The following is a 23,436-nucleotide window of genomic DNA, read 5'->3' as shown; positions in this document are numbered from 1 at the left end:
TAGTGAGAACAGGAAGTGCGGCTGAACCCCTCACCTCGTTTCCTTTCTAAGGCTAGATCCCGCATGGACGTCTTGTTGTGCTTACGGCTTGCGCCGTGGCTGGAAATGCCTGCTAAACTACACCGACTCACCACGAGCGATGCGATTCTTAAGGCTTCCTTTCCAAGGCATCAATTACCTCTTCGTTGCGCCAAACCGTGCGTCCAACTGATCTGACCCGACTTTTCTTTGGACGATGAATCCTCCAGTCCTTGCAATCCGCGAACTCTGCGCGACAGGGCGCGGTCGGTGGATGGTTCGGCTACGCTACGGCCAACGGGAATGGGAGTGCGACCTCACAGACCCAGCCTTAGAGCACGAAGATTGTTCCCAACGATCGCTCAACTGGGTATTCGACAAGTTTCCGAGGCAATATCCTTACGAGTCGGCAAGAGCGCATCTGATCTTTCAGAACTTGCTGCGTTACGCTGTCTTGGTGAGCCGCCAGCTTCGCTTGCTTGACGCCTTCGCTTCAGAGGGCGTCGACGAGCCCCAAATTGAGCCGAGCGTGGACGATGAAACAAGCGACAAACCTACAGTTGTTCTCGCGATTCAAGCTGCGGACTCTGATTCTCTATTCCATGGGATTCTTTGGGAGTCACTCGAGTCTCTGTCTTATCTAAACAGCCACCAGCCACCTGTCGCGTATCGTGTGCAGCGATTACACAGCCTTTCGAGCCGCACGTTGTTCTTACCGACACCAGACCTGCGAGGTGGGAGCGGCGATATAGTCAAATACACTTTCAATATCCTGTTTGTGGTGTCGCGGCCAAGCGAGGACGAAGACATCGACCCGCACCTGGCGTGCAGCGCTGCCCTGAAAATCTTGGCCTTGAGTCCTGCATCCGTCAGTGCAAAGGTCAACATCGAAGTGGCCAGGCCCGGGACGTGGAATGCATTCTCCGAGCACATCACCTCTCGCACGAAGGAATGGCATGAGAAAGGTGGCGTCGGACCATGGTTTGATCTGGTCCATTTCGACGTTCATGGCGTCGTCGAGGATGGCCGACCATTCTTGAGGTTCCTCACCCGGAGTGGGACTCGGGAGCTTCATCAAAGCGTTGAGAAGATCGGCAAACTACTGCAAGATAATGAGGTTGGCGCCGTTCTGATGAACTCGTGCGAGTCTGCCGTGGTCACGGAACATGAGGACTCTAATCTCGCGGCGTTATTACTCGAATACGGTATCGCGACTGTCATCGGCATGCAATTTCCACTGACTGCCTCTGCTGCAACTGTCTTTGCAGAAGCTTTCTACATGCATCTCTTTAACATGGACGAGGGCATTCTGGCAGCCACCAGCTTTGCACGCGAGATGCTCCTCGGCAACCGTTCAAGGTCGGCAAATCTCGGTGTGCGCGTCGAGCTTCCTGATTATGTGATCCCCGTGGCCTATTACAACCCAGAAAACCAATCCAAGGCAGCAACCGGGCTTCGACAGTTCCCGGGTCCGACTCCAGAAGCGGTCAGAAGAGTGAATGCCTTGAGGTCTCTCATGCTTCAGCACCAACAACTTGGGTCCTTCTTCGGCCGGGATTATGATGTCATGAAGCTCGAATGGAAGCTACTGCACTCCAGGGGCTCTAACATTGTTCTTATAACCGGCCTACGAGGATCCGGAAAGACCATGCTGGGGCTGTGGCTCCTCCACTGGTGGATGAGCACCGGTCTATGCGAGAAACTGTGGCATTGGTCGTACGAGCCGGGGCGTTCGCAGTTTGACATCGTCAGTTGGCTGAGGGACATCTACGACGAGTCAAAGCCCGATTTTCCTGCGAAGAGAGACGGCATTATTGACGATCTACGAGGCCGCCGGGAAGTGTTCTTTGTCGATGCTTTGGAGTGTGCTTTCCGGCCTGGTGGGCAGCAAGCCGATTCGGTGACGGAAAATGACCAGCGGTTTCTCAAGGATTTCATCAAGCGGCTCGAGGGTGGAAAGTCAATCGTTCTCCTGACTTCAACGTTGACGGAAGAATGGCTAGAGCTTTCGCCCAAGTGCGTGTTCCGGCTGCACGGTCTCTCACATCACCACTCGTTCCGTCTCGTCAGAGAGACGCTCATTGGTACGCCCTACGAACGCTTCGTCGAGGACCGCGAGCAGGTGCGATTTCTCCGTTACATGCTGTACTGTCTACATTTTAACCCAGCTTCAATCATTACTACGGTCAAAGGCATGCTGCAATTAACGAACGAAAGCGACAAGAATCCAAAGACGGCCTTCGAGAATTTGCTTCTCTCGTGGCTTCCCGACATCAGCACTCAGACATCAGTTGCCTGTTTTGAATTCGTGAAGAGGCTTCAGGCTACCTTCGCATCCAATCAAGTCAAGACGCTCATGCTCCTTGGGTTTGGCGCACCGACAAACACGTGGTCGGAGTCATTCTACGAGTTCCTCGCATCGACTGTCAGCGGCTTTTGCGCTGACACCATACTAACCGCAAAGGATGTCGCAGACTTTGTGAAAACCAACTTTATAGGAACTGGGTGGGTTGAAGAACTGTCAGTTGAGGAAGACGATCATGGTCATGGCCCCCACTTCCTGATCCATCCTATTCTGACAAACACTTTGCGCATGATTCTTGACTCGAGCCAATACCTCGAAGCACCTTACTTCCCAGAAGTCCTCGATCAGGCCCAATATGCAAACTGGCAAGGAAGAGTCTTCAAGTCCTTCTACTGTGACCTGGCACTTCGATCGTTACATTCCTGGCGACGAGACGACACCACGACCACGGAAGCCAAAGTTAACTCGATGAACTACTTTTCCGCGCTGACCCATCTGTCCAAAAACGTCCCCCAATACTCCATTTGCCCCAAAGCAGCCCAGATTGGCGTTAGCATGGGGCTGTCTTTCTCGTTACACCTCTGTCGCCAGCTTGCTGACTCTAACGCTGCGGCGCTCCCTTTTGACGTCATTCTCGAATACGCACAGGTTACCCTCCGCCTATTTGAAGACGCTACCACGCACATCCAGCAGTGGTACGGCATATTCGCCAGCTTATATTGCAGCCTGTGCCACTCCCTCACGCAGTTCTACTCCTTCAAGGATGCCAACAAGGCTTTGGAATTCGTCCGCAAGCGGCTCACTGTCGGCCTATCAGTATTGGCTCCAGGGTCTGGACCAGTTGACGGCGAAGATGGCAACTCCGCGGCTTGCCGCCAGGCGCTGCAAGACCTCGTCCATCTCTGGTTACTGAAGGACGTGCGCGTACTTCGAGCGAAGGTAGCACTAGTTACCGCCTTGGTTCTCGCCCGCTCTTCTCGCCCGCCTCAACCGCGATCGTTCTACGACCAATTTGTCCATGTTTGTTTGCTCCTCAAACGGGCATCGCAAAACATGCGCGAGGGTTCCTCGGTTGTGGACAAGTTCCGGTCACTCGAGCGCCGAATCACCGCGGAACAGCTCGTCGACCCTACGGTTCGCGAGCAGGAACCCACAACACAGCTACAGACGGTGGACGTCCTCCCCGCGCTGGTAATTGCATGGAACTCCGAGGATCGGTGCCTTGACGCGGATGCGATACACCAATCTTTGACAAAGGCGGATCTTCTCATCGAGACGGGGTCCGCGGACAGTGCTAAGGAAGTGCTCATCCCCCTTCTCCGGCAGGCCGTTTTGACCGGGGACAAGGCTGCCGAGTTCTTCTGCCATCGAGGACTAGCACTTGTCTACTCGGCCATAGCGGAGTGGGAAGTTGCTGGCCAGCATGCCGAGCACGCCGTAGAGGTGTACGCTAACAGTCGGGAATACTCCAAGGCTGGCTGGATTGCCGAGACGGATTTCCAGAGGACCCTGATGACGCTGAGAATTGCACTCATTTTCGCTCGGTCTAGCAAGTGGCTTCTTGCGCTGCGAGCGTTTCAGGATAGCATTTGGCGAGGCATCCCTGCAGCTTACAAGGAGCTTTCCGACTATGCTTCGTCAAGAGCATTCATGGAAGAGGCTAGGTTCGAACTTGGGTTTGGAATCATGCTGCTGAACTCGGCGCCACATTATCTCATCTCCACGCCAGAGGTCGAGGAGATGCGCGAATCGTTCGAAGCGTGGTTCAGGGAAGTGGCACCGACTACGTGGCCGGATTTCGACATGTCCACCCTCAGGACCGAGGACGCTCGGCTCTTCGGCCATCAGTTGCCCCTGGAGGATCACCCTTCCAGTGCCGAACTCAACGCCGTTCTTCGTACGTACGACAGGATGATTCGAGGAGATGTGGATCCACAGGCACTGGCGATGATGCTCAGCAATGTCGGATTTAACTTCGACGTCGAACTAATAGAGACGAGCAGGCTTCTCATTCAAAAAAACGTGAATAATGTCATTAGGGAGGTTGTTGTTAAATGGCAGAGCGAGAGCCAGACCGAGTCAAATTCACCGCTACCACCTACTCCTGAGTTGTCCTATTTCTTGGAGCTCGCTCGACAAAGCTTTACCGAGGAGGCCGCGTACGCCCGGTTAGACCTCGAGCCGGTGGTGACGTGGGAGCGGCTGTCGCAAGTTGTGATTTCCTGGGCCGAAGACGGGATGCCGCCGAACGAAGGGGCACGAGCATCGCGTGTGATTCTAGGTCTGCTGAAAGCGATGTACGAGGACAGGGAGAATGCACCGGCGGGTTGCTCCGTTGTTACCGTTGAGAGAGTGGTTGAGCTGCTTTTGAATGAGGATGGGCACACGGACTCAGACGTCCTGAGACAGGTGCTCACTCTAGTGGCGCCCAAGTATATGGCAGCAGTAACAGATGTATTCTAACTAACTAACCCATATTGACCGACTCAAACTAGGCACTGAACGTGATGGAAAACTTAATATAAATAGATGAAAGCATGCGCCAAGGCCTTAAGACTTATCTTACTCATATTCTCAGAAGTCTTCTTCGCTCGTTGTTGGTATATTCGTCTTGTAAGTTGTTGACCTTGTCGTCGACCTCGAGCATTACAGCCAATCAGAATTTAGCGGACAAAAGGTGGCCGTTTTGGGATATGTGGGGTCCGTATTTAGCCAATCGTGAATTTCGCGGACAAAATCCATCCATTTCCAGAAGCATAATGCTACTAGTACATATAGAGCCTAGCGCATTATTGCAAAGTCTAGACCGAAAGAGAGGAGACTTCTTAATTGTTGTCGCACTTAGCGTGCTTAAAGGGTTAAAGTGAATATGATGAGCAGCAGCAAATATGTTGATTGTTGTTGAGTTATCTCTTGTGCGGGGTATTCCATCCCGCAGAGTTACTTAAAGCATATAGCTAGATTACTAATGCAGTTGTTTCCTGAGGCCGTGAAGATCATGCCTACCCTGCGACAATTGTCCTTCAACTTTTGTGTGAGTTTCCTTGTTAGCCGCGTTGTCGCTTGCGCAAAAATATCAGAATGCCAATTCGCCCGGGTCAATGATCTACTCTATGCGTTATGAAAGAGGGTATATCTCTATCGCAGATATACTGACTGCCACTAACCTAGCCCGCCATAACAGAGTATTCTCAGGTTGCGGTACCGATTAGCACATGGTGCTATAGCAACCGCAAAAGCAATAAAATACATATAGGGATATGGAGGGGCGATCTACCCCAAAAATATAAAATAATAATTTTCCACATCCAGTACTCCAACATCTACTAAAGTTTATTTGCAGAGACCGACGAAGCCTGGACGACCACGATTCCACATGGATCAACAAGACCGGCTGGGCCAAGCACTTCCAGGGGCGAGGCCTGAAGAGGATTTACCAGCTCGGACTGGGACCAAGTCCAAGGCCGTGCGGAAAGGCATGCGAGATGGCGCCGAAGGCGAGGAGCAGGAAGCGCTCGCGCGGCTGGTCGAGAGTTCCAACGAGAAATATTGAGCGTACGGGGGGTGGGGGGTATCTATGCCACTGCTGGCGAACGTGGAAGCTTGGGCGGGACATGGCGCGGGCTGAAGTAGGGATACGCTTCACGGACGAGCAGTGGGACCGTCTAGGTGCCGTTGTGGATGCTCTCGATAACGTTGGCAAGGTGGCCTCTAGTGGCCTACTCTAAGTTTCAACGCTCCCGAGTCCGGCAGATCGGCTGTGGCTGACATGCCCACATATTATACTTCGCGCTAGATATACGTTGCCCCGCTCCCACTACCAGCTTCCAGCTCCAGGCCTCAAGCTGCCGGCGATAGGCGTCTAGAAGCGGGGGGTGCAAAGAGCATGTGAAACTAACCTAATCTTCTCGTCGTTGTTGCTCTGATTGTTGCCGCGCAGTTATGAGTTACATAGCTCCTTTATATCCAATTGAGAAAAGATGGACGCTTGAAATATTTAAATAGGCCCTCCTTTCACGCTCGCCCGCCACGTCCAGGCATCATGAACGGCAGTCATTATCGTCAGCGGGGAACGGAACCATTGAATCCCTATTACCGCCGACCAACAGTCGGTCAATATTCCATCCGAGATGCCAAAGTGTGTCTATCTTACCTATCTCCCCCTCTACTCTTTGGCATCGCGAGGCTAAGCGCTGAGTGAGCCGGAACCTTAGCCACGGTCATCGAGGACCACCTTCGGCGGACGCTAAGGTCGTCGCGGCCCCGTCATTCGCTCAGGGGATTGGACTGGTTACCGGAGCTCAGCCAGGACTTCGCCCCGATAGTTGGCAGTTTCGGCTGATAAATGATATTTGATGACGAAGGGGTGAGCGCTGATACCCCTACTGCGTGGTTGGTAGTCATCGCGGGGTCTGTGAATTAAGTTTAGTCAAAATGACTATTTTAGCGCTCGAGTGGGTATACTTCTTTTAATAAGTAGCTCAAGGGTGCGCCCATGTTCGCAGCATTCATCGCAGGTAGGAGAACAGATCGGTACCGCAGGGTCTAGGCCGTCTCATATAGCCATGAGAGATTGACTGCACAGGACAGTCGACTCCGGTTGAATTTCCGTTGCACACCCCGTTCCAAGGTATAATGAACACTCAACTTAACTGACTTGGCATCTTTCTGCTTTACCATCACCAATGAGAAAGGCCAGCTGTTGAGCGGGGAACTTGGCAAATGTTCTCATGGTAGGGAGACCATAGTACTCATTGTTACTAGCAAGCTCGGTAGAACGCGCTGTTACCGTATACTTAGCCGTGCGGCGACTTCTCGCCAGTATTACAGTACACTTTACAGTTCTCGTTTAGTGATCTTAATGTCGTCGCTACTGACTGTGATGAACGGTGTTCCCTAACTATTAATAGATATCGGTCGGGGTTGGTTCAAGTCGACAGTGGATTGATGCATCATACTGAGCAACGGGGCCCAGGCCTTAACCCGACGTCCCACCTTTTGCATTACCGACTTTATGTTTCGGGGTCTTCTTTCTCTGCGCTGGGAATTCTTAACAACACCGATCCTTTGGTTTAGTCGAAAACGGTCTGAAAGACTTTAACATCTCGGTTCTCGCGCAAAGCCGCGCTTGCTGAAGCAATATATTCTTCTTGCTAACAGCCAGGTCTCCTCTGAGAGCGTCGCAGCAATGAACTCTCAGCAGACCATTTCGCAGATCGTAAAGTATCTTTCTCTTGCCTTGACCCCCACGAGATGCAATCTGATTTATATCATAGGGCACGGGAGGCTGAAGAGTTTACGGACTTTGTATTCGTCTGTGAGGGACAGAAAATACCGGTTCATAAAGTCATCATATGCACTCAGTCTCCAGTCTTACACGCCGCTTGCACTGGGTCATTCAAGGTAGACCCCATCTCCTCGTTATACTGCCTTCTTCACTAAAACACCATGTAGGAAGCGTCCGGAGAGTATTGCATAGATGATCATCCTCTTGCAATGGTGCGGCGACTGGTCGATTACTTATACACCGGTAATTACGCCGAACAAATCACCGAAACAGGCATGGACGACCAGACCGATGGTATTTCTCCTCTTCGAGTACACGCAATCATGTTCGCGCTGGCAGATAAATACCTCATCAAAGGGCTTCAAACCTTATCGGCGGCTAATTACGCAAAAGCATTGGGTCAAGAGCCGAATATCTGCAACTTTATCCGTTCTCTACCGGATGTCTATACTTTGACTCCGGACTCCTCGAGAAGACTCCGCGACGAGGCCCTCGAGTTCGCTAAGGCGAAGCTTGCAGTGTCTCTGGCCTCACCAGAGGCCAAATGCATTTACGACGATCTGGCCGCTGATATCCCTGAATTTATTAAGGAGCTCCTCGATTCATTCTTACAACAGCCCTTGGTGGGAGGTTGTCACAAATGTTTCGATTGCATCTTGGCCTCTATGTGACAATTTGATATTCCTCCCATAAGTTGTTCGGAGGCTCTGGAGCACTGAAGCGTCCGTTATCCTTTTCTTTCTGGGTGTCCCTTGTCTTGATACGTTTGTCAGATGACACGGAGGTGCTTGATGGGGAATCACTGGACTCGGAGGCCCCGGCAATACTGGCGGTTTATCCATAGGTGCTTCCACCTGTATCTCCTCTACCATTCCTCGTTTAGGCGAGATATGTGGTGTAAGAGGCAATCCCTGGCAACTATGCCTTACGTCGGCGAGTCCCTAACCACAAGTTCACGACGTACTTTGACAGAGTTCGTAGAAAACTTCATACAACTAAAATGTGGGGCATTGAAGGCAGGGGGTAGAGTTCGTAGGACCATTTCAAATCAAAAGTAAGCCAAACCGGGTTCAAATGAAAGCCCAGAGAGTGACGATAATCCCATTAACATTTCATCATAAGAAAAGGGGCAAAGGAGGAGTTATGGCGTTTTGTAGAAATAGTAATTGGAGAGACGTTGGATTTTAACTGTATGGCGTCGAGATGATACAACGCCATACCAGTTCTATTCATAGCGCTGACCGGTCACAAAAGCAAGCATGCCACAAGTTGGAATACAAACCAGGTTCAAGGGTGCAAAATCTAGGCAAGAAATAATATGTATTTAATCAAATCACAATAGGGAAGCACCGTCGCCTCCATGGAGCCATTTATTTATTTAGCTGATTATCCGGTAGTTATATGTAAGTTATGCAGGTTTGGGTATGTGGCAGATTAGGCGGAAAACCACATGCGAGGTCAACATAACATTTCAATAGCAGAGAGGCGTAAAATCAAGTAGGTTTTCGCGATTTCCGTTTCCATCCCCGACAGTCGAGCCCGTCCCGTTTATCGCGCCAGCAAAGCAGGATGGTTTGGGGTGTAACGAATGCCAGTATGCCGTTCGGACATTGCGGGGTATACAAAAGCATTATGGGGAGAAACATGGATGGGTTAATATTTGGAAGAAGGGCGGGAACGTGGTTAAAAGGGCAAAGGGGGAACGACAAGTGCCGTGGAAAACAGGGGCTCGATGTCAGCGGTTTTTTCCAAACCTTGCCGCCAGCGGGTGGTTCGAGTTCGGCCGTGACAGCGGGAACGAGGAAGATAGACGGCGGGAAGCCGATGGAGTGGATAGGGTGGCGGAGTTATTGAACCGAAATCCACCGAGAGAATGAAGAGGCGTTCGAGAGTGAGGCAAAAGCGATGATACGAGACGGAGATGACAATTGGGAAGCAGACAGGTGGTTGACCGCGTCGGATGGGCGCGGGCATTTGCAGGATATCGATAAAGAAAGGTTGCGGGCGTTGATGGAACCGATTCGCCAGGACGAGCCCGTATTACAGCAGATGTGGGTTGTTTTCGAGCGTGTGTTGTTGGACAGAGCGTACGCAGCAGCCGTCGATTGTAGTCCGGGGACGGTCGAGGTACCCCATCATGTCCTGCAATTCTAGCCACGGTGCTTGGCTCTGTTTGGTATATTGGTTCAGCTGAAGTCAATCAGGCTGTGACAGAGGTGATGGTTACTACTGGACTGCTCGTATTGGACAGAGGGGTTATAGATAAGAATAACGCGCGGCAGGCGAACTTTAGTCGCGATGGTTTGATAACCTAAGCAGTTAACCTTTCAAGGCCTTGAAACTCCCCTCTAAGCATCAACCATCTTCGTGCCATTATTCATTTTATACGCTAATCATGTTGGCTTGATATTCGTAAGTCTGGTGAGTGCCTTGCCCCGGCTGGCCCTCCGCCAAGAAGGCCTTCGTGTCGAGCTTAGGAAGATTCCAAGGCCAGCCAGTCAACCTTGCGCCAGTTTAGCCAATGAACGGTGGGGAAAAATCAGCCACTTAGCGGATGTTTATTTACCACGACCCGACCGACGACTTGCTCGTAGGGCGGTTTCCTGAATTTATCCCCTCAATTGTGCAAAGCCTCCCTCAGGTAACTTGCCCCAGTGTTACAGCACTAGCAAGAAGTTAAGTTCTTTCGCCGCAACATCGCCTTATCTGTTATGATCTTATGGCCAGCTGACTTAGAGTGCCAGCGAAGGTCAGTGCTGATAGAGGTATAGGCTGAAGAGCCAGTTCCTATTGGGTTAGATCCCTGCAAGTGACCGCGAGGGAGGCTTCGCACAATTGAGGCGATAATCCAAAATTGGATTTCCAATCCGTACGGTGTGTAGGTGAGCGGCTCCCGAAGGCAGGCCCATGACGCGACGCCCCGCATCCAGTCGGAGACATATGTCACTTCACACACCCCTCTCAGGGACAATGGAGTGTAGATGATCGGGCGCGGACTGAGTCGGTAGTTAGGTTCCTGGCGAAGCATCTCCGCCTTCCCACGAGTGCTCCTTGAGCGATTCTAGAGTAGGTGGAAAATTATACCGACACATTCCGGGGTTCCCCGCTGTCGCATTACCAAACTGACCATGCAAAAGGGAAATGCGCACTCCACAAGTGCAGGTAGTAGATAATGCTTATACTGATTGACACCCGCACTTACGCCGAACATCATTCAAACGCCTCATCAACTTTACTCAGCCATAACACAATAACGAAAAGTCGGAATGGCTCCCAAATCATATCATAGTCCTCAGAAGAGGACGAGGGCCTCTCTCGTCATGCCATTTACCGTACCATTCGGAGGTATCAACAACAAGAAAGTGCCTAAGACCAGCTTAAGTCAAGATGCCCGTCCTCCCTTAGAGACATGGTAAAAAGGCGCATTTTAGAAGTCGTTGATTGCGACCCTTTTATCCCAGTTCGGGAATTGATTGAGGAGTGCGGCTTGAGCTGTAAGAACGTTCAAGGCACGAGGAAACTGGCGAGGCATTCACAGATGTTCTCAGCACATTTAACTCGACAGAAAGTTGCCATTAGTGCCGCTTTCCGGCTACCCTGATTCTGACCGCGGCGGCGTGTCAGGCCGTGTTATCAGAGATTGAACCGGAGGGTGTTACAGAACCTGATTACATCGATGCCGAGGCGCCTTCCAGGCTATCATCGACGCAGGAGGCTGGTACACCAAGTATTGAGTTATATTGCTAGAAAGTAGGCTCTGAGCTTCAAATTGATATAGGTTATAGTTCGACTCAACAAATGAAGTGTGGCAGAAAGAATTGGCGACTGAGAAAAGGCCATTACGCAGTCGAGCTGGGATTGACTTACATGGCGCTTAATCTGATTCAAGACATGGGTATGACTTAAACGACGAAAGCAGCCTCGGGAGGACTGCTCTTGGAGTTCCTTCCATGAAAGGGTTGCGTCGCTGATGTGAAGGCATTCCTTGATTCGGGGCGCTGATATCAGAATCACGGACAACCTCCGATGGACGCTGGTCAAGGCAGCATCACATAACGGACACGTCAAGGTGATCGAGCTGCTTCACAAGGAGGATGCTGATATCACGATTCCGAACAACAACGGATGGACGCGAGTCAATGCGACATCCATCTCAGTTGCGGGCAATGACGGAGCGATGCCAATCTGTCCAGCATAATACACAGGACTATATATCTTTTCTGTGATATGTGGAATCAACTGGAAGCTGCTTGCTAAGCCTGTGGCAATAGGTGGCAACTGTCATCTTTGATAACAATATTTATCAGCCTTTCAAGCTACTTCCATGAGCTTCCTTTTGACTCTATTCAACAATATCTAACCAAGTCAAACCCTTGGCCGGTTAGTAGATCAAACGAAAGTAGATGAAAGAAACCTAAATAATACCTCACGCTTCCGTTACATCCAAGTAAATAATAAAAAGCCCAAAAATCAATCTCGCCATGCTATGCCTCTTAAAGCGTGATAAAGCAATACTGTGGGAGTCGAAGGCGTTATTAAATGGCCTAAGTCACATGTGTCTGAGAGGAGCACAGTTTCTTACATAGTATCCATATCGCAGCCACCCGCAGATCGGATCATCTTAGTCATACGGTCTCAACAGCCTGCAACGGGTAAATTTCCCGAACCCCTCCTGAAGCTGACGACTACACACCTAAACTACCGCGCAGCTTAACTTTTGGCGCATCGTGTGGCGCGAGTCAGTACCACATAGGCGAAGCTTGTGCTTGGAATGTTCTTCGAAGGCGCTAGCTCGTAGCCTTACTATTCTTCTAGCAAAGTGTTACAGCCAGCTATGCTAGCGCCTCCTCAAGCTGACGACTACAAACCTAAACTACCCCACAGCTTAACTTTTGGCGCATCGTATGGCGCGAGTCAGTATCACATAGGCGAAGCATGTGCTTGGAACCTTAGCATGTGGGACCGAAAGGATGTGAGGCTGGCGGTGATAAGGAGAAAGCAGCCATGGTGGAAGATTGCGAAGTGGTGATCTCCTGCGTGCTCAGCAATATGCACTAAGCAGCGGGCGAGCCGTGGCACAAAGGTAAAGAGGGGGCGATGGAAAGGGTGGGTGAGCCCGTTCACCGGTCCCAGACACCCTTCTGTGCTCTAATAGAACGTAGAGTCGGGTGGGTTAATACTCGGTGACTCATAGACAGGGTGGTCATCAATTCAATCTGGGCCATCGATTGAGTTGAAGCATGGGTGTCACGGTCAATTCTATGGCACTTGCACGCTCGCACGGTTCACTTGTTGATCTTTTGTCCACCAGATGTGCGATTGAATTGAATTGATGACCACCCTGCTGATAGACCTTGCTTGTTATATTCCAGGACTAGTTGCGACCTCGTAGAGTGTCGACACGCACGCAGAGCCAAGAGGAGGCAAGAAGCGGGCAGACTGAGTATTGGTGTAGCGTGTGCGAGGTTCCTTCCATGAAAGGGTTGCGTCGCTGATGTGAAGGCACTCCTTGATTCGGGCGCTGATATCAGAATCACGGACAACCTCCGATGGACGCTGGTCAAGGCAGCATCACATAACGGACACGTCAAGGTGATCAAGCTGCTTCTCAAGGAGGGTGCCGATATCACGATTCCGAACAACAACGGATGGACGCGAGTCAATGCGACATCCATCTCAGTTGCGGGCAATGATGGAGCGACGCCAATCTGTCCAGCATCATACACAGGACATGTCGAAGTGGTCAAGCTACTTCTCGAGATGGGGCAGACGGCACGGTTGCGAACAAGGATGGATGGACGCCGTTCGACGCAGCATCATCCAATGGACACGTCGAGTAGGCGCGGCAGTTGCTAGCCTGTGGCAGTGCTCAGCTGGGCTTGCCTTCTCCTCGGGCCATTTCGAGTCCAACGGCGCATGAGTGAGTTAGCTTTTACAAGATGCTCGTAAAGTTGACCATGCCGTAGTAGGGGGCCCAGGACACAGGCTTTGTCCTGCCAAATTTAGGACCTCTAGCGGTGATGAGCCTTTGGAGGAGAGGAGAGTGTGCCCGCTTCATTGTTACATTTGATGTCACACGCCACAATTGATTCTGGCTATTCAAGGACCCAAATGAGAGAATGCTGGTCATGGTTAGACCACTTGGCTGGATACTCATGTTTTTGACATGTGAATGAAGATAGGCCTTAGCAGGCGCTCGTGTCCTGAGGGTTGACCTTGTTAAGCAGCTATCGAGGTAGGCTGGGCAGTATGCAATGAAGCGGAATACGGTGGTTCTTAAAACCACTACTCCGTAGAGGAGCACTATTGGGTGGCACATTGGAAGAATCCGTGGTGTGGCAGACTGCAAATCGTCTGACCAATTGAGGCAGCCTAAGTGAGCATCGTAGCAGACCATTTCCATGGCTGAATAAAAATAGCATTCGTCGAGAATCGGCGATGACGGATAGAGATGCCTTCGAGTTGCCGGATTCGTCGAACCTCGAGTCCTCTCATCTCCGGACATCTCAGCTTTCTCGTAATGGCGACTAGCTCGGGTGGCGACGCTATGGCGGGAAACCATTGCAGATGCCTGGCGCAAAATGATCTAGAGGCGATAGCGTGAAGCATCTCCTGGACAATCACCAGTAATCTGAGTCCACTGGGCTCTTTGTTCCCGTGAACGATGAAGCGTCACTATTAATAGCTCATGATGGGCAGGAGTATGACGCCGAGCTGAGAGCTGACAGAAGGACGAATAAAAAAGAAGACACATGAAGAGGCGGGCAGGGGATGGGCTATAAATATTGGGACATCGTCCAACAATGCTTCGATGGTTTCTCTCGGAGCATCGTCAACAGCACAGACAAACACACTACAACAAGGTCGCATCAGCAAATCAAGTTCTGAAACCTCAAATATATACACAAAATGCACTTCTCTACTATCCTCCCCGTCATCGCCGTTGCGCTTGGAGCAGCCAATGCCGCCCCCGTCGACGACGGTGTGGTCGAGCCTCGCGGGCTTGAGTGTCCTCATGAAATGGAGCTGCTCAAGCTCCACGGAGTTCCCCCGGGTGGCGTGTACACCGGAGTTGGCACCCCCGACTGCTGCCAAAACCTCCCGGACAACATCAACGACTTTGACTACCCTGAAGTGACGCCCGGCTTCCAATGCAACATCTACACCGGCCGAGACTGCACGGGATCCTTCATCACCGTTCCCGGCGAAGTGAAATATCATGACCAAGAGTGGAGAAGCTGGAAGTGCACTAGATATGAGTGAAGGCATAGTATTTGCCTTGGGAGTGAGAATGAAGGATGCAGGGGAGGGGATGGATGAAGGGAAGAAACACACTCATTAGGCATCAGTAGCTTCTATCTCATCTTGTCAACCTTTTTTAGGCTGTGTCACTCGTTATAAGACAGAACAAAGGACCTTATTGAACTTAAACTTGGCTAGAGGCAAAATATCAGATGCTTCATTGATCGCTTGTCTTGAATCTCTATCTAGCTCGTGGGCAACGAGCCCCTTTTATCCTTGTAGGCCGGCTCCAGCCTTGCCTTCGATCTCTTCCTGGGCTGCTAAGGCAGCCTCTATCCTGCTGACGCCTTGTTTCTTAGCATTTCCCTATCCCCAATGGTCCTACAGCCTCTAGTAGAGTCCGTAGAAACTCCCTAGTAGTTAATGGTACCATTAACTACAGTAGGCCTACTACACAAGGACTATTGGAACTATAGTAGAGTTCTTTTTTGTGCCCCGCTTTACAGGGGGTAGAGTTCATTTAAATGGCAGGGGTAGAGACGAACACGGACCGGGCCGCCCCCATCATCATCCATCCACTTCTCCCTCCCTTACCCCCGTCGTCAACGACACCCCATCGTCACCACCACCGTCACCATCTAAGCCCGCCAAATCGCCAAAGCCTTCTCCACCTTCCTTCACCGAGGTCGATTCCCTGAGGAAACAGGCGGAGCCCTACCGCCTTGCCGTCGCTGAGCTACCCATCCATCTCCTCCACTCCTCCTGGTCTCGCGGCAGTAACAGGCCCCTCGACTGCAACCATGTCGCCCATCTTTGTCGCTCTTTCCAGAATGGTGGCCTCGCACGTCGAGCTGAGCAGCACCACATCCAGGTCTCCTGCAGTGCCGCCGCCGTTCAAAAGATGATCATCAACGCCCTCCCAGATACTGATCAGAGCCATATCCAGGACCGACGTCAACATGTGTTATCGTTCAGAAACTGGGCCGATTTCATTGACGAGAGGCCCGAGCTCATGGCTGGCCAGCATCGCATCGAGGCCTTGAAAGACTACGTGAAACAGACGCATTCTGATTCGAACGATTTATGGTGGATTTGCGAGTTTTACGACAAAGGTGTGACCCCTCTCAATCGTCCCCAATAATATTGGCAGATCTTCATTCCATACATACATGTTTATATATACATGACAAACCGTACTCACCCTTACTGCTACATCATTATTCCAGCTCCAGATTCAACTGAAAGAGGACTTTGACGCGTCTTGATTGGGCCGTTATCCCTGTTTTCCTCTTTCACTTGAAAGGGGCTACTTGGCGAGACTGCCGAGACTCCACTTTCAGCGACGGTAGGGGCGCTTTATCATATCATTGGTGCTCTGGTCCTAACCCTGGACGGTTCTTATAGAGTTTGAGGTGGTAGCTCAAAGCTTCGCAGCGTGTGTAATACATGTAATATAAATAAAGTTTGATTACGGAATTCCACGCGAACAGCGCGTCTTTGACGCGCGCTTCTAGGACAGGTCCAAACTTTATAGAGAGAATAGCCCTCAATGTTCTTCAAAGGCAACTTGCAGTAAATGAAGACTAAGTCTTGAGTTGCGAGACGGGATGGAAACGCCAGAATTACATATGGGGAGCAGTCCCCATAGCCGTGCCGGAGTTATCAACCCCAACGAGACGACACCATGGCTCCGACATACTCGCTGGCCTGACCTATTCCGTAATCGATCACTCGAAGTTATCAGCACAACAGCACAACAGCCCGACTTCGTCCAAGGCCAAGATTATCTACTTGGCAAATGGAAGGAAAGTTCGGTCGAAAGCTCTGCTGAGGCCGAAGCTCAGCTACGCATCTTACTACAGGGTGTTGATATCATGTTCAATCGTGTGATGGCTACAATGGCCCGCACGTCATACACATCTCGCTGCTGGCTCAATACGTATTCGAGAAATGACTTTTGGCCACATCCATTCCGAGCTGTGTTGTGCTTAAAAAGATATATTTCCGTCTGGAAGCGATTAATATGCTTCGTCTTTCGGGTTTTGGGATTCAAGGAACGACAGCGTCAACAGCTCTACAATTTCAAACTGGGACTGAAAGAAGAAAAGATGATGCATTACATCTTATTTCTTGCGAGTCAACTTCCGAGTCGTGAGCAAGGCCACTCCCGCAGGCAACCTGTTGAGGACGATGAATTAAGTCATGCAAGCAGTGATGAGAGCGATGGGGAGACAGATTTCGAAGAAGACGCGAGCATTGGAATAGATGATAGCTCACAGTATCAGTCCGAATTCCTCTTACCATCCAGGCCTTGGCTGGAGTTATCAGAAGCTTTGTTCCAGCTCTCAATGATGTTCTGGACACATCAGGACCCCGCTGGAGACATGTCGTCTTCTGTTATTATATATTATACTGCTGTTATGGGGATTCAAAGACGGTCCATGTCTTATTACCCAGCTCACAACTCTACAGGCGGGCTAGCGGCACTTATGTGGGTTGGACGTGCACTCTTTTTGGAGTATGCTCTTCCTCTATATAGCTACACTACCCTTGCGTACCACTGGCCATCCCGAGATCAATACCACTCCCAACCAGAGCGGCTCGAAGCAATCCGTCAAAGATATCTTGTACGAGGCTGCTACACACCTTTCGGAGAACTCATTGAACTGAAGGCGTTTGCCAAGTCTATTGTGAGACAGGAGGGCATGCCCGGTAACCTCTCCTGGGCTCCTGACGGCCGGTCGTTTGTGGTGGGCAATGACAAAGAAGTAAAACTCTCCGACTTCTGCAAAACTTACCATAAGGCCATAGCACTGGTCGAGGAGCAGGTCGAAGAAATGATGCTGGGCTTAGAGCCGAATTTCAATGTTGATGTCGTCAGGGATGATCTGAATTGTCGAAAGGCCGGCTGGTCTTTCTTACAAAAGCCTGAGAACAAGCTATCAGATGCACGGGAGATGCTGATAAACAAGCTTCGCACGTCTCAGTTCCGTGGCAAACCCTTTGCAACTGCATCTCATTGGTGTCCTGACACATGTCTAGCATACTTGAATCTTGGCCTCGATCTCAACAAATCGGCTTTCGCTGCGTTACAGATATCAGGCGGGTTGCCAGGCCGTGGCAGTGAAGTAACTAGCATTCGTTGCGTCAATACCGAGCTTACTATGCGCAATGTTTTTTTCTACGGGGGAAGGATGATAATCGTGATAAGTTACAACAAGGCAAGAGCATCGAACAACTATTCTTTTTACATTGTTCGATATCTTCCGGCAAATCTCAGTCTAAGCTTATTGAAGTATCTCGCTATGATCCGGCCCACCATTGATTTCTTGTCAACGGCCTTGAAGATGCCTCATTACAAATGTAATGAGTTTCTCTTTCAAGATCCCTCCGGGAGGCAAAAGCATTTGAGCTCGGCTCAGGCTTCGGGCATTCTCAAGTACTTGACTCGAGATCTCGTCACACCATGGACCCTCTTCTTATATAGGCAAGCATCCCTGGCAATTTCGAAGCGGTATATCAGCAAGCTCGTGGAAAAAAGAAACTATTACTACCCAACCAGCGCGGATGATCCGATACGGATGTTCGCGGCAGGAGCTGGCCATCACCCTCGAATGCTGTTAACAGCTTATGCTATCGATAAGGCTCTACCATCTCGGCTGCAACCGGAGCTTCTCGAAATGTACTATCGGCTTTCCGCAATGTGGCAGGACTGGAATGTCCAATATTACCGTGATAATTGCCAAGCTCAGGATAAGGAACCCTGCAAGTCTCTCAATGTCACACTGCATACGTGGAAGAGAGCCTCAAGCCCTGAGAGTCCTGAAAGAGCTCCTAAGAGGGTCAAGACAGCTTTGGGTGGTGAAAATACAAACGATCTCTCCGATGGGTTTCTCTACAACTGCCAGTACCAGATTCTAATATGCATCACATGCGGTTCGATGGTTCAGCCAGGGACCAGGTCGTTATACAGCCACTTGAACACTATCCACCAGATCACAGGTGCAGCCTGCAAGACATTGATAGAAAGGTTCAGCCAATATGAGCTTTGTCGCTTTTCTCAATTGTGCATACCGAACCAAAAGGTTGCCCAGATTCAAGGTTTACCAGTATATAAAGGGTTTCGGTGTAATATTTGTCCTTATACGGCAGGACCTTCACGATTCACAACATCTTCGGACAAGATTAGGGATCATATATCAAGCCATAAGATAGGAATGACGCCAATGCGAGCGGAAGAGTTGCGGAAATTCGAGTCCTGTTATATGCAGACCTTCTGCTCCGCCAAAGGAAGAATTAGATATTTCGAGATTGACCCCATCTAATACTCAAAATTAGATAGGCCTATATTATTTCTATTCATACAAGGACTTGTTCCTGTGATGAATAATTCAGTAGTTAGAATGGAGATTGTAATTATGACTATATGCTGGCCTGTAGTAAAGGGGCTGACAATGCGGTAAAGCGGTGCACATGGCGCGAACCAGGGAACTTCAACAGCAATCTATCGGCGCTCACCTGGACTGCCCAGCTCATCCTGTTCGACTTCGTGTGCTTCCAGAAGCAGGATGACGAAGACGGAATCCCCGATCTGCTGGATCAAATGTGTAAGAAGTACTTTCAGCAGATGGCGGAGACACCTTTCGGACATGTACTGCAATGGAGGCTATATCTCTTTGCGGCCTCCCGCACCAGTCTTACCAAGCACCAAGCCCGCTGGTCCCTTGATGGGGAAACGGTCGACTATATGGGGACGAAACTACACATGAAACAGGTGACACAGCTGGTCGAGTCCGAGTTCCGCCAGGCGCACTTACTTCTGTATGATGAGCTCTTGTTTGGAATGAGGGATGTTGCTCCGATCGAGGCGTGGAGGCTGCACGACGATCTAGATGTAGACGACTACGGCGCTTCGTGGTTGACAGACGAGAGGAATCGCGAGATACTGGCGGGGACGCATGACGCCCTGCTCCGACAGATCGAAGAGAGGGCGGATCTACGGCAGGTATTCGTGCAGCTGGATCCAAACGGTGGGGTTCGCCTCTGCCCCAAGGCGATAGCTATCTATGAGGCGCATGTTCAGGAGTTCCTCAAGAGGATGCTGGCACCCATCTCGGTTCCTTCGGGCCCTCCATTACGCTCCCCGGAACTACTCTCCATCACGTACATCAACACGGGTGCCCGCCGCCGATCGGTATTTCTGTGGGAGAAGATGGTCATGATATATGTGCGATACAGTAAAAGCCAGGAACAGACCGGGGAGGAGAAGGATAACATCAGGTTCCTACCCCCGGCTGTTGGAAACCTCCTCTTGACATATCTCGCGTTCGTGCTACCCTTGCGTCAGGCCTTTCTACGTCAGAGCAAGCCGGGGGCTCTACTTTCGCCATACCTATGGTCAAAGCTTGGCGGCGAGGTCTGGCGGGACGGTATGGTCTCATCCTGCCTCCGGAGGGCATGTGTGCGGGCAGAGGTGCCCCAGTTCCAGGTGGCATGGTGGCGCCAAGTTGCTGCTTCTATTACAAAGGAGAAGTTCAGCGCCAGGGAGCAGGCTAATTTCGACATGGGTGAGATCGCGGCATCTGAAGAAGTTGAGGATGAAGCGGATCTTGCGTACCTTGCCGGGATGAGCAATCATAGTTTCCGGACATTTAACTATAGCTATGCCGGCAGCACGACCTTGACCGTGACAAGCTCACTTCACCGTGCCTACCGAGCGTCTCAAAGCTGGCGGTCTCTGTTTCGGATCGATCAAGTGCTCCAGGGTAAGCGGCCCCCTGCCGTATCGGATACACAAGCGCAAGGGCTACTCAATGCTTGCAAGAAGGTACGGTTTCGTGCAAGGCCGGCTGCCAAAGAAGATGGAATCATCGCGGCCGCCCGTAGGCTGCATAACGACCCAGAGCTACAGTTGCGTCGCCCTGGTCAGCGGGATGCCATGCTGGCGACCATGGGTCCACGTGCACCTGAGCAGGTCATCGTCGTTCTTGCAACGGGTTCGGGGAAGACATTGGTATTCATGGTCGGAGCCACACTGGCGGGAGCTGAAACAACCATCCTGATCCTTCCCACTGTAGCCTTACGCGGTAATATGCTCGGGCGCCTTGATAAAGTCGCGCTAAAGCACCATATCTGGCGCCCAGGCTCGAAAAAATCAGCCCCCATCGTTGTTGTATCGGCCGAGGCAGCTTGTACAGAGGCGTTCCTAGAGTATGCCAACCGACTGTCTGATAGACAGTGTCTAGATCGGATCGTGATCGATGAATGCCATCTCACGATCACAGCAAGCTGTTACCGACGAAGTATGTCGCAGCTAGCATGGCACGTACGGCAGATTCGTACACAGACTGTCTGGCTGACAGCGACACTACCACCAATCTATCAAGAGCTTTTCTTTGAGCACAATAAGCTCGTGCGGCCGCATATCGTCAGAGAGTCAACAAATCGTCCTAACATCCGATACATCGTCCAGCAAGAACGTGGGCTAGGCAATCTATGTGAGCAGGCAGCTTGTCTTGTACAGTCTTGCTGGACCCGGACAGACCTGTTCAAGAGCGAGCAGGACCGGGTCATTATATACTGTCCGACGAAGGATCTCGTGGCAGAGCTTGCTGACATGCTCGGCTGTCCGTCCTACACAGCCGAGTCCGGCACAGAAGAAGAGAAGATGGCGATCATAGAGCGATGGCTAACGGCAGCCGATTCGCCTATCATCGTGGCGACGTCAGCGCTGGGTCCTGGGTTTGACTACCCTCATATTCGATTGGTCATTCACGTCGATGCCCCGAGCCTTCTGACGGATTTCTCTCAAGAGTCAGGTAGAGCGGGTCGGGATGGCGAAGTGGCCGAGTCGATCATTTTACTTAGTGCAGCCTGGCAGCCGCAGTTAGGTCGACCTGTAGGAGCAGACAAAGAGGCTATGCAACTGTATCTTTTGCAGGAATACTGCTCGCGCGGGGTCCTGAGCCAATTTCTTGATATGAAACCTGACTGGCGGTGGTGTATGGAGGGCGATGAGCTCTGCAGCGTTTGTCCCGAGCATCATGCGCAGTGCCGGCCGCCTACCCTAGAGTTCCATCTACCGCGGCCCCTACGTGATGAGACTGAAGCCGGACAGGACGGGGACAACGGCAGCGCTGACCTTACCGTTAGTGAGATGATCTTTACTGGACCTGCCGAGGTGCTCCGTCAGGACCAAGTACGTGATGAAGAATTGAGTCGGTATGAAAGAGATCTTGAGACAATGAAAGGCTGCTGTCTCTATTGCCGCGTAGAAGGAAAATCGTTTGAGCATACTGTAACAGCTTGTGCTCGACGTTTTGATTGGATTCGAGCTAAGCAAAAAGCACTTCGAGACTGTCAGAGCAAGAAGAAGGAATGGATGGACCGGCACGCTGTGTGCTGGAAGTGTTACCAGCCGCAAGAGATCTGCCGAGCTGCGGATCCAGAGTACGAAGGGGACAACTCATGCCAATACCCAGATATGGTAATGCCTCTATGCTTTGGCGCATTTAGTCGACCAGGCCGTACTAAATGGTTCTTGAAGCATTTTAACGAGTCATTTAAGACATGCCAGGAATACATGTTGTGGCTTGGTAAAGGTGCGTCTCTAGGCGGTAGTCGATGTGTGAACGCCAACTGTGTAGCTGCTCTTTTACTGGGAGAGTTTGAGTAGGGAGAAGGGAAGGAGAAGTATTGCTGTTATTTGTAGTATATCCTTATGATTATTATAAGAGACTATATATTGTCTAGCTGGCGAAATAGAATAAGGTTAAGATGGTAGGTATAAATACTAAAGTGCAGTTAGAGGATAATGCTTTTATTCTCTTAAGGAAAAGTAACTTATAATTATATAAAAAAGCAAAGATCTAACTAGTTACTATATAAAGGTATTAAATAGATATAATTTTAAGTATTACTAACAGTTTAAAGGAGAGTTAATATTTGTGTCACAGCTCGAGACCAGACTGGCCTACCCTAGACCACTAACAAGGTAGATCCGGATCACGTGGCGATACGTTATCGCAGAGACTTTGTTTACCGACCAGATAGTTCCTGAACGTAGCTCCTCGAGCTACGTCTTGTCAATAGAGCCTGACCTGCCTGCAGTGCCTATCCGTAGCAATAGATCATATTCCGCCTGAAGCGTTCCCCGTTCACCTGTATACCGAGCCCAGCCCGTGACACTACGTAGCTCCTTCCAATTGGACGCCGAACGCCATGCCCGCTCACCCGACCCCCCCGACTCTCCCAAGAGACCGCGCCGAGTTCGAAGCGCACTATGCCAAGGACCCAGATCAATGGTTCCAATATCTAAGCGACGCCTATACTTGGATGGAGGAACAGGAAGCAAACCAAACCACCGTCGACAGGAAGCTTGTGGAATTACAAGTTCAAGTCGAGGCCTTACAAGAAGAACTGCAACTGTCCCAGGCAAGAGGCGCAGAGGCCACTTCCCAGAAGAACTGGATCGTAGAAAGACTGGATGCCAAGGAAAAAGAACTAGCAGTTGTCCGGCTCGAGCTTTACAAGGCTCAGACCGCTGCATTCCCTACTGTAGCTTCCCTAACACCTACTATCAATC

At 50.8% G+C, this 23,436-nt stretch overlaps 6 protein-coding genes across 6 annotated transcripts; all 6 read left to right on the top strand.

The window, feature by feature from the left end:
• The first annotated feature begins 122 nt into the window (after positions 1-122).
• On the top strand, positions 123-4,915 carry BKA55DRAFT_571888 (uncharacterized protein). The gene has a single exon (XM_046193105.1). It carries the CDS (start codon positions 236-238, stop codon positions 4,784-4,786), a length of 4,551 nt encoding a protein of 1,516 aa, XP_046048046.1. The 5' UTR covers positions 123-235; the 3' UTR covers positions 4,787-4,915.
• A 2,661-nt stretch (positions 4,916-7,576) lies between these two features.
• On the top strand, positions 7,577-8,281 carry BKA55DRAFT_514385 (uncharacterized protein; the record flags this gene model as incomplete). Its single annotated transcript, XM_046187965.1, has 2 exons — positions 7,577-7,726; positions 7,778-8,281. The coding sequence occupies 2 exons, from the start codon at positions 7,577-7,579 to the stop codon at positions 8,279-8,281; spliced, it is 654 nt and encodes a 217-aa protein (XP_046048045.1).
• A 689-nt stretch (positions 8,282-8,970) lies between these two features.
• On the top strand, positions 8,971-9,764 carry BKA55DRAFT_595110 (uncharacterized protein; the record flags this gene model as incomplete). Its single annotated transcript, XM_046195752.1, has 3 exons — positions 8,971-9,032; positions 9,112-9,448; positions 9,483-9,764. The coding sequence occupies 3 exons, from the start codon at positions 8,971-8,973 to the stop codon at positions 9,762-9,764; spliced, it is 681 nt and encodes a 226-aa protein (XP_046048044.1).
• Positions 9,765-11,604: 1,840 nt separating this feature from the next.
• Positions 11,605-13,265, top strand: BKA55DRAFT_468454 (ankyrin repeat-containing domain protein; the record flags this gene model as incomplete). The annotated part of the gene is made up of 2 exons (XM_046186126.1): positions 11,605-11,766; positions 13,092-13,265. Coding segments are annotated over 2 exons (336 nt in total), but the record flags the coding sequence as incomplete, so codon positions are not given.
• Positions 13,266-14,519: 1,254 nt separating this feature from the next.
• BKA55DRAFT_540748 (uncharacterized protein) lies at positions 14,520-14,873 on the top strand (the record flags this gene model as incomplete). The annotated part of the gene is made up of 1 exon (XM_046190296.1): positions 14,520-14,873. The coding sequence occupies one exon, from the start codon at positions 14,520-14,522 to the stop codon at positions 14,871-14,873; it is 354 nt and encodes a 117-aa protein (XP_046048042.1).
• Positions 14,874-16,963: 2,090 nt separating this feature from the next.
• On the top strand, positions 16,964-19,177 carry BKA55DRAFT_514274 (uncharacterized protein; the record flags this gene model as incomplete). Its single annotated transcript, XM_046187958.1, has 1 exon — positions 16,964-19,177. The coding sequence occupies one exon, from the start codon at positions 16,964-16,966 to the stop codon at positions 19,175-19,177; it is 2,214 nt and encodes a 737-aa protein (XP_046048041.1).
• Between the last annotated feature and the right edge of the window lie 4,259 nt (positions 19,178-23,436).

The sequence above is a fragment of the Fusarium redolens genome (genome assembly GCF_020744475.1).
Source record: "Fusarium redolens strain MPI-CAGE-AT-0023 chromosome Unknown BKA55scaffold_10, whole genome shotgun sequence".
In the NCBI taxonomy this organism is placed as follows: Eukaryota; Fungi; Ascomycota; class Sordariomycetes; order Hypocreales; family Nectriaceae; genus Fusarium; species Fusarium redolens.
This window is presented reverse-complemented; position numbering and strand designations above follow the sequence as displayed.